This window comes from Anopheles cruzii, chromosome 3 (genome assembly GCF_943734635.1).
Source record: "Anopheles cruzii chromosome 3, idAnoCruzAS_RS32_06, whole genome shotgun sequence".
Taxonomy (NCBI): Eukaryota; Metazoa; Arthropoda; class Insecta; order Diptera; family Culicidae; genus Anopheles; species Anopheles cruzii.
In genome coordinates this window covers 61,003,867-61,013,795 of record NC_069145.1, presented here as the reverse complement: position 1 = coordinate 61,013,795, position 9,929 = coordinate 61,003,867, and the positions used below count along the sequence as shown (strand labels likewise).

The following is a 9,929-nucleotide window of genomic DNA, read 5'->3' as shown; positions in this document are numbered from 1 at the left end:
CCGACGGAGTGCCTGCGTTTGTCCTGACTGAAATATTACCTTAAATACTACTTCCCTTCAGTGAAGCTTATACTACGACTAACGACTGTGCATATTTGAACCATTGGATCATGAACCATTGGGTCATCAAGCGAAAGAGAGAAACCAATGGCAACCAGCAAGACTATGCTAACTGAGCGAATGGCACCAGTTGATTAAGGATAATGCTAGGTCCGCCATGTCACCCGACGGATGATCTCAGGACAGTGATATCACCGAATCGCGTGTTCGATGCTTGACGATGGGTCGGGTCGCACTTTTAAACTAGCGTCTTAGGCAATCCATTTTCCCAGTGACACGATGCCATTCGTTTCAGTGGCATTTTCTTGTCTCTCTGTGTCTTGCATACTGATACTTATTTGTTAGCTTCTCTCTTCTCACCTCACAAAGTATCTGTTTTTGTATAATTTAGCTTAGTTTTTTTTTTTCTTCTTCCAATTATGACTTGTTTTTGTTGCTAAAACAGAACCCTAAAAACTTTCCATTCCGTGTCACAGCATCCACACACACAAGTACAGACTACTACTCTGGCATGCATTTGCGAGACGGCACAATGGACGGAGCAATGGAGTGATCGGCAGGGCTGTTAGAGCTTTTTGAACTAGCTGATTGCCGCCGGTATGAATGAAATTAAACAAAAAATAATGCAGCTCGACTCCATCGAGCGAAGCAAAGTGTTGTATTTTGTATCGATTTGGTTTTCTTTCACACACGCACACCCAGCATTCAGATGGAAGGGTTCAGGCTTCTCAAACACGTGCACTTACTGTCAACACAACAACCAAAAAAGGCCCCACATGTAGCCAAAGGGTAAACCATTACAAATAGAGCACCAAGTTCACCGTTTCGGCAGAATCGAGTGCAGGCTTGGCGAGAAGAGAGAAAAAGAAGAAGACAAACCGAAGAAAAGGATACGCAACAGACACGTGACCAATGTGGCAGCGTTCTTTCTCACAGGCGGATATTAGTGGGACAGATGAACCGTTTTTCAGGAGCGATACTTCTTTGGTGGGTTTTACCGGCAGGACATTTCTTTTCTTAGACGAACAGATCAGATACCGCCTTCTCTCAGTGCACGGCCGTTAGTGGCCGTTCTTCAGAACATTCGCTTCTTCAACACAAGTGTCCACCATGAACTCGGAATGTTAAATTGATTGAATCATTTTCCTGATTTTACTCACCATTTTCCTTCCCTAGTTGCGACGTTTAACCTTCCGTTGAAACATTCGGTTCCTTTTTTCTTAATCTGTGTCCATGTTGCCTAGTGATATAATCATACTCATTGCTGAGACGGATAATGAAACCATTTTGTAATTTCGTTTAACTAGCTACTTACCCACTGATAATTTTGAATATGGTCCTCATAGTAAAACTGTAGTCAGATTCTGTCGGATTGGCGGCATTTTAATCGTTTCACCGGAATGGCTACATTAGGATATGTTTAAATCCCTCTGCAAACAAAAGAAACATCTTAGTCATGTGCCTTAGGTACCTTAAAACACGAACGAAATCAGAAATCAGACCACAAAAGGCTTACAACTACAGTGGAGGCCAGAACAGCCACTAACGTACGATCTAACATGCCAAAAAAAGAAAACCAAAAACTTATCCAAAATCAACACGTAAAACGAAACCGGACGAAGATTTACTAAAACGCTTTCTAAAGAAAACCCCTCATGCTTCACGAGAATTATCTTCGCACAAAACTGAAAGAAGGGTTGTGTGCTGTTTAACGACTCACCGACGACACTTCTACTTCTTCTACTTCTTGCAGCGCATCGTAATGAGTCCAAGAAGCAGAACTGATGTGTGCTTGAGAGAGCCAAACACACAAGTTCTCTCTAACTGATGGTGCCCGATTGTTTTCTATTGCTAATCCAAACACATAATCATGTACAGACTTTTGTCACTGTTCTCACTGTTTCGCTGCATAGTCGTCAGTTCTTCAGCAGTCACAGCTGATTAAGAGCTAGAACCGTTAAGATACACACAGTACGTACCGGGGAGAGCCTGTGAGTAAGGTACACGAGTTTGTAAACCTTTTCTTAAAGCCATAGCACCCAATGCAGTGATCAGAATTTATGGAAACTGTGATTAACGGCCGCTATAACACTACCAAGTGCTATTCAGCTATTCTATTACCTTGCCACACTTGAGATCGAATCGGATTATAATCAAAGAAACATCTTTTGGGCCACATAACGCTTCTGAAAATTGGCTACTCTATTTAGAAAAATTTACCCATAATGTTAGAATGAAATAAATTACTATTACAAATTACTGCAAATTCGTTCATACCTTCAAATGCGAAATGCTCTGCCTTTTGGTACGAAACTGGATTAACTTTGGCTCGCTCGCTTTCGATGTTCGCAGCTCCGTTTCCGTTATAAGCAAAGGCTTTGCTCAATTTGTTTCCACTGTTCCTGTTGTTTGTACTGTTTCTCGCTGTTTAATCGCATTAATGCATTGTGTTTTCGTTTTCTGTTTGTTTGGGTTAGCTTAGAGTTTGATTTGGTTTGTTGAATTCATTTACTGTTGTACGATAAGACATGTTTAAGTGACGAGAAGCTAATTAATGTATTGTTCTTTTCTTTTCTTTTTGCAGGTCCAGGTGAAACCGATTTCTAGCGCCAAGCACTTCACCACATACATTGCGACGGTGAACATTGAAATGCTTTGACTAGTGCGTTGTGAAGTTCGTTTATTGTTTTTGTGCTTTAGACCGTAATGTTTTTGTCCCGTTTCTTTAAAGCTTTTGCTATTTGAATTTTGATGGATAAATCTGATCATGCTGAATCATGATCATGAATATTATGATTTCGAAAAACACTCATGTGCTAATAGCATAACAGTTGGGCGGCTACATAAACTGAAGTTTACAAAGCATTTCTTAAATTTAGTCTTAAAATGCACGAACGAATTATTTTTTTGTTCAAATCTGTGTTTGATTTGATTTTTGGTTTACAAGATAACAAAATCTATTGAAAAAACCACAAAAAAATCAACAATAACTAATAAAATGAAACATTGGACATATAGAATTTGAAATTCTATAGGACTATAGAATATGAGTTATGAGTGTGAATTTCAGATAGTTTCGTACCAAGTAGAGGTTTTCGGTTGATTTTGTTTTGTATCACGCATCCTGGACCGTGTTTCTCGCGAATACTTGAATAATGATGGGTCGTTATGTTACAAACGGAGAACCGCTTCGCTGAACGTTGCGTGTGTGTTCGCGTGAATTTGCATGTTTATTTTCTTTTAATTTTACCGTACCAACGCGATACTGTCACTCACGATTTACGAGCCGTTTATTAACTAGAGTAAATGTACATTAACAAGCGTACCCTGGAGTAGGACCTTCTTCTACACGCGTTCGGCAAACGAATTCGGCACGTACAAACGAAATAAAATGAAACTAAAACGAACCATGCATAAATTACACCACACAAATCAAAGCCAGGAATAAAGTTAGGACCCACCATCCGGAAAATAGGGGCAAGTCGAAGCAGGGTTATGATGGCTTGATAGATTATCCCACAACGAAACATGCGTAAAGTTAACGACATTTAGTATAAGTTCGTGCGAGGACGGCTTATTCAGAAACGAATGTTTTTGTTGATCATGCGTGCGCAAACAGATTACAAAAGTCCGTACAGAAGTAGGCACTTACGATTGTATTGTTTTATTTTATGTTTTTTGCTATCAACAATAAAGGAGAAAAAATCAATACACCAATCAGTGTTGTTCATTGAATTTGAAATTGAAATCTAATCGCAAGGCATATTGTCAAGTTTGTTTCTGCTCTCCCATATGTAGACCGATCGGATGCAGATCGGGTTTGACCGATCGTGGTATCGACCGATAAGGTGCTGATCGTATGCTGTGTTCGGATGAAGATGATGGTTGTGCCGATGACAAGAAAAACAAAGGCAGACGGGTTGAAAGTGTTTTGTTGTTTGCATAAATAAACCTTGATCTGCTTAAATATTCATACCGATAAAGAAATGGAAAATCGTTTTGAAATTTAATGCACCCGACATGATCTTCTTTTGCTTACTCCGAAATATTAAAAAAAAAACAGGTAAGTTGTTGCAAAATATGATAAAATCTTACAGCCAAAATCCTCGTCGTCAAATGCCGAACATAAAACGAGAACACTGTAAAAAGAACAGTTTACTCCACAAAACTGTTCGCAATTCAATGAAGCGCAATGATAACAAAATTGAATCCCAATAAATAATTTGTAGACATCAACCGAATCGAACGCACTTTGCCGGGAAACGCTGTTCCTTTATTTGTTTCCTTCACATTCATACATAATCGATTTCAATAAATTTCTGTGGATCAACAAAAATGACATTCTCGGATGGTGCCAACGGTCTGCGGTGAGAGCAGCGCAAAAAACCCAAAGTTTAGTACAATGTTCCACGTGTTTGCATGGTTTTCCACACTTTGCTCATTTCAATGTGGAGGAAAAAATAAGAGTCAAATAAAAGGATACGCTGGAGCGTGGCGTACACAGATGTCGCAAGTTTTGATTTTATTTCACGTAGAGGTTGACGATTTCCGTTGCGTGATATTTCGTTTGAGCATGTAAAGCGTCAATGGGCAGGGTTGTATTGTAATTTTATACAGTTAGTTAAATCCTTTTTTCGCTTATGCACTCAGCATCGCTTAAGTGACAGTGGCTCCAATAACTTTAGTTCATGTCTTCGTGTTTCCACATGATCCTCTCTGGGCCCGTGTATTTAACAGGAAATTAAAAATAAAAAAAGCAGCATCAGACGATATTTGTGTACATCTTTCGGTTGCCCTTCACTTTGCCACCACTCTGCAGCACCATCGTTAACTCCTCGATTACACACGCAAAGTGGCCTTTCGAAAACCTATTCAAGTGACGCGTGCTCTTTTAATCACTTTCACCTAGCTCTGGTCCATCGACAGGTCACGCCCATCGGTATTGTTGTTCGTCAGTACGGACGAGTCCTTCTGGACCGACTCGAGCAGCGGTTGCAATTCGGACGAGCTGCGAATCAGCGCCAGAAATTCGGCCAAATGTTGGTTTTTGTCTAGAGCAATTGGAGGGAAGGATAATTAGGACGGAGATGCAAAAGTTCCATGCATTGCGCGTCTTTCGGGCACTTACCAGCCTTTTGGATTTGCAGTAGCGCGGCCACAGCCCGCAATGCTGATCGCTTCAGCTCGTCCTGCTTTTCGTACTCTTGCTTCACTGAGTTGGCCTTCACCTTCAACGTGCAGGTGGCCCGCAGAGGATCGACGAATTGATCGAGTTCTGTAATTGTGGCAAAGGTGGAGAAATTACAAACAACCATTTGAGGCCATCAGAATGAGCAAGTGAACCGTTTTGATAGAATCGTACCGTGTGGGTGTACTTACTTTGTAAAACGGCCGACGGGCAGAGCGCGGCAAGCCGAGCCGTCATCAGATAGGTGAGCATCTTGATGTCGTAATGATCACGAAGTCCGGCTTGAACGTGCTCCAGAAACTGCATTATATCGACTCGGTCGAGTCCCTGCTCGAGCAGTGTGTACATGCACTCGAAGGCCGCTTTTCGAATGTCCAGCCCGTCGTCGACGGTGTGCTTGAACGGGCCCATTTCCACTTCGCGGATCAGCTCCTTCTTCACCTTCGTCTCGGAGTACAATTGCGGCAGCAATTCGGGCAGAAGATCTCGCACCAAACTAGGCTTGTTGTGGACAGCAGAGTTGAACGCGACAAGGGCCACTCGCCTCACCGACGGTTCTGGATCCTGCAGTGCGAACAGAAACTGGCCAATACACTGGCGTAGCAACGGATCGATGGGCTGTGGCTGATCGGAGATCGTGAACTTGATCGCCGACACAACGGCCGTTCGCATAAGGGCGCTTTCGCTGCGCAAAGCCACCTGCAGTCGGGGTAACAACTCTTCCGGATTAACCAGCACGAGTTTACCGAGACATTCGGCAACGACGTTGCGTGACCCTTCCTCCGAGCACTCACAGTGCTTGAAAAGTTGCGTCCAGATCGAAGGAACCGACGGTAGCAGCTGTTCGAGACCGGCCTTGCTGGTCGAGAGCGAGGAAATGAGTTCCTTCAGCGAGTGCAGCAGCAGATACTGACGTTTCGGTTGCGCTTCTATCTCATTCAGGATGAACGGTAAATAGTGGGTGAGATTGCCGACAGCGATAGCACCAAGCGCATGGCTGGCTGCCCCTTTCACGTCCTCGGAGGACGCTGAAAAGCAGTTGAGGATCGTTTGGGCGAGCGTGTCGATGGTTTGCAGATTGCTGAAAAATATGATAACGTTAGAAAGAGCAAAGCAATGATATGACATGACCTAGCTGTACTTACAAATGACGACCAATTTCGCCGATCGTCAGCAGATAAAACACCAACGGCGTATCGTTGCGTCGGTTGTGAATTTCTTGCAAAAATTCGTTCGCTACGGTGAGCGCATCATTCGGAACTTGCATCGTAAGCGCCGCGATACATTTGGCCAACGAATGGTACGCTTGCTTGTGGAGCGGACTTGCTTGCTGGTGCTGCGTGTATAACGGAGTCATGAGCATCTTAAGCAGGTGTCTATAACCGAGCCCCGGTAGCTGGGTCTGTACGAGAGCCTGGAACAGCTTCAGCGTGCAATTAAGTGCGGTCCCTTGCAGCAACGGTGATCGCACCAACGTCATCACTTCCTGCATTATTTGCTCGTGCACTCCGACCAGTGCCTGCGGTTGTTGCCGTGCTACGGACGTGAGCAGCACGAGTGAAAGCTGTGCCACGTGGAGATCAGATTCGCTCAGTAACGGGGGAACTTCGGCAACGGCACTGCGCAGCAGCATAGGATCAAGGAACTGGCTGTAATGCGTCACAAGTGTATCGAGCAACGTGAGCGAGTTAAGCTTCAGGGCACGCTGGTTTTTGCGCAAGAAAGAACCGAGCACCGGGATCACCTCCGCTATGATAGGGCTCAGGTTAACACGCAGTGGCGAACCGGCAATCATCGTCAGAGCCTTGACCGAACTGAGCCGAGTCACCTCGTTGCGCAACCGTTCCATGAAGAGTGGCAGACAAGTGACGAGTTCGGCCTGCAGAACGTCCCCCATGTTGGCGATTATCTGACCCATACAGGCGATCGCACGTTCCTTAACTTCCTGATCGACTTCGGGCGATCGTAGCTTCTGCAGCGTGCTCGTGTACAGCTGATTCACGTAGGGCGTGAAATCGAACGTCGTCTGCACATCGAGCGGTCGGATCACTTTCACCAGCTGTTGCAGCACCAGCAACGCCTCGGTTGCGATCTTGTAGAACGGATCGAACACAGCGTTCACGATAAGCGGTACCAGCAGCTGGATGTGCGGATGGAACACCTGTGGGCTGTGGCCAACCAGCATGCAGTACACGAAACCGAGCGCATCGATCTTCATGTTGGAGGTGGAATTTTTGTCATTCAATGAGTAATGAATTCCACCCATCAGCTGATCGATATGGTTCGCCAAGGCGCCGGGCAGCGCATTCAACAGTTCACGTAGCAGCAGAAAACAATCCTGACGCGTTTTGACGGACTTCTCACGCATCAGTGGTTGAACTGCCCGCACGATCGCCGGCACTTGATCCTGGAGCATGCTGATCGGGCCAGGAATCTGTTCCATCGAGTCCGGATCGTGCCCGATATCGTCACCCATGGGACGGGTCGATTTCAGCAGTGCCAAATACGCGTGGAAGATGTCCGATTTGACATTCTCTTCGCGCTCTGTGGACAATCGAAAGACACGGCGAGGGTGATCTCAAGAACTTTTCGGTAACGCTTCAGGTTCTTACCTTTGAAACGCGCAATCAGTGCCGGTGAAAGAGTTTTGTAGAACTCTTCCAGCAGCTCGTGACGCGTCGAAATAACGGACTCTAGGCATTTGGCCGCCGATCGGCGAACCTTCCAGCTCATGTCGTCGTCGTCGCTATACTCTTCGCTATCGATCTCCTCGTCCTCTTCCATGTCCATCGAGATGCCACCATCACCGTCGTCCGCCTCGTAGTTGTAGTTGGGATCGTACGTAATGTATTTTAAGCAAAGATCGACGATCTAAGAGAGTTAGGTAAACAAGCGTGAATGTTTCGAACCTACGTTCGTCAGGCGATAATACCCACCGTCGGAATATGTGGCATGATTGCTTCAGGGCAACGCTGCACGAACGCTTCGCATGCTTGCAGACAAAATTCCCGTAGCTCGTCGTCATCCCGCTGGCTGTACAGGTTGAGCAGAAACATAACCCGCTCGATGTGGCTGCACAACCGGTGACCCGCTTGGCGGCAGATTGCGGCCAAACACTGAATGTACGTCCGGATCGTGCCCGGGTTCTGCGAATTTTCCAATCCATCCAGCAGGTGTTCGATCACCTTGTTGTACGCGTTGTTGTTGCAGGTCGTCAGAAGGTGCGAAAGGGCGACAATGGTCCGCTTCCGGACGGCTTGCCGGGCCGATCCGAGCTGTGGCACGAGCGCCTTCAAGATGAGCTCGTGAAACGGCACGAGCAGATCGCCGAAGCGGGACAGCAGATCAGACAGAATGTCCAGCGCTTCGAGCTGCACCGAAACGTCCTCTTTTTCGATGGCGGCACTCAGTTTGCCGGTGATTCGTTGGCATACGTTCGGCACGAGCGAGTTAGACGATTGTGGCAGCTCGGAAATGACCGTCTTCAGGCCGATACTAGAAATATCGCGCAACTGCTCATTGTTCGACACCATGTTGGCGCACAGCAAATCGACGATCGTTTCCACCTGATTTTCCTTCACTTTGTTCACCAACGGCCCCAGACTGCAACGCGGCGAAGAAGATGGATGAAAGATGAAGAAAAAGACGAATATATAAAAATCTACTCAAAAATCGCATCCAAAACAATGCGTGGTTTTGGATGATTTGCAATTACAGCTGAACGTCGCCATAACCTCACTTTCGGCTCAGCGTGCCAAAACGTACCACTTGACGGCCAGATTCTGCACCTCGCCGTTCTTGTCTTCGAGCAGGCGGAGCACCATGCGGACCACCTTTTTCTCCGACTCGTCGTCTAGCTTGATGCTGTCCTTCTGTAGCTCCGTCATCAGATCGTTGGTGGCCATAAAGCGAAAGTCCTTATCATTGGACGTCATCTGGTGCGCCAAAACATTTGAACAGAAAGGTTAAAAAGAAAAAGTTTATTCAGTTGAGAACGCATAAGAAGTCAAGTTTTCAAAGAATGCCGAATCGTGAACGAACTAAAAGCATTTATCATGCAATCAAGTCGCTGCCAAGCGCCCTGCAAGATACGGAACGCTCGGGGGGAGGGTGTTGTTTTGACAAACACGCAACAAGGATGCGTTTTGGGCATTCGTTGGCAGCAGAACGGCAATCGTTTTCCGCTTTCGCTTGAGGCGCCTTGTTTTGTACCGAGTTCCTGATTCAAGCCGCCGTAAGAGGATTGGCGGAGGGGACGAAGTTTGCGAACTCATTTGATACGTGATAGGGAAAGAATGAGACTGTGTCCTGGTAGAAATGGTTCATTTTCAATTACCTTTTCAAGCAAATTTGCTATCTGATACGACGCCATGGTGCTCGCCTTGTTTTACGCTTTCTAGGGACGCTTGAAGGATGCTTTGAAAGCAGCAGAAAGCCCGATGTAGCTTCCGATAACACGGGAACACTGGTGGCAGATGCGTGCGTGTGAGCAAATATTTTCCACGAAGAGAAGCCGAAGCTACCGACGGAACCTGTGGTCTATTGTTTCGGACTGCACCAAAGACAACGCAGTAGGCGGTCGTCACGCGGAAGGGTATCCGTGTTTCTCTGTTTTGACGATTATCACTCGTTAGTTTGCCAATTCCCAAAACGGTCCTACGGTTGAGGATGATTCTGGCGA

The 9,929-nt window shown here is 45.9% G+C and overlaps 1 protein-coding gene across 1 annotated transcript; it reads right to left on the bottom strand.

Annotated features, from left to right (window-relative positions):
- Positions 1 to 4,321: 4,321 nt before the first annotated feature.
- On the bottom strand, positions 4,322 to 9,878 carry LOC128275673 (cullin-associated NEDD8-dissociated protein 1). Its single transcript, XM_053014255.1, has 8 exons — positions 9,585 to 9,878; positions 9,014 to 9,183; positions 8,185 to 8,851; positions 7,861 to 8,119; positions 6,394 to 7,792; positions 5,440 to 6,329; positions 5,189 to 5,335; positions 4,322 to 5,111 (listed from the first exon to the last, which is right to left on the bottom strand). The coding sequence occupies exons 1-8, from the start codon at positions 9,618 to 9,620 to the stop codon at positions 4,966 to 4,968; spliced, it is 3,714 nt and encodes a 1,237-aa protein (XP_052870215.1). The 5' UTR covers positions 9,621 to 9,878; the 3' UTR covers positions 4,322 to 4,965.
- Between the last annotated feature and the right edge of the window lie 51 nt (positions 9,879 to 9,929).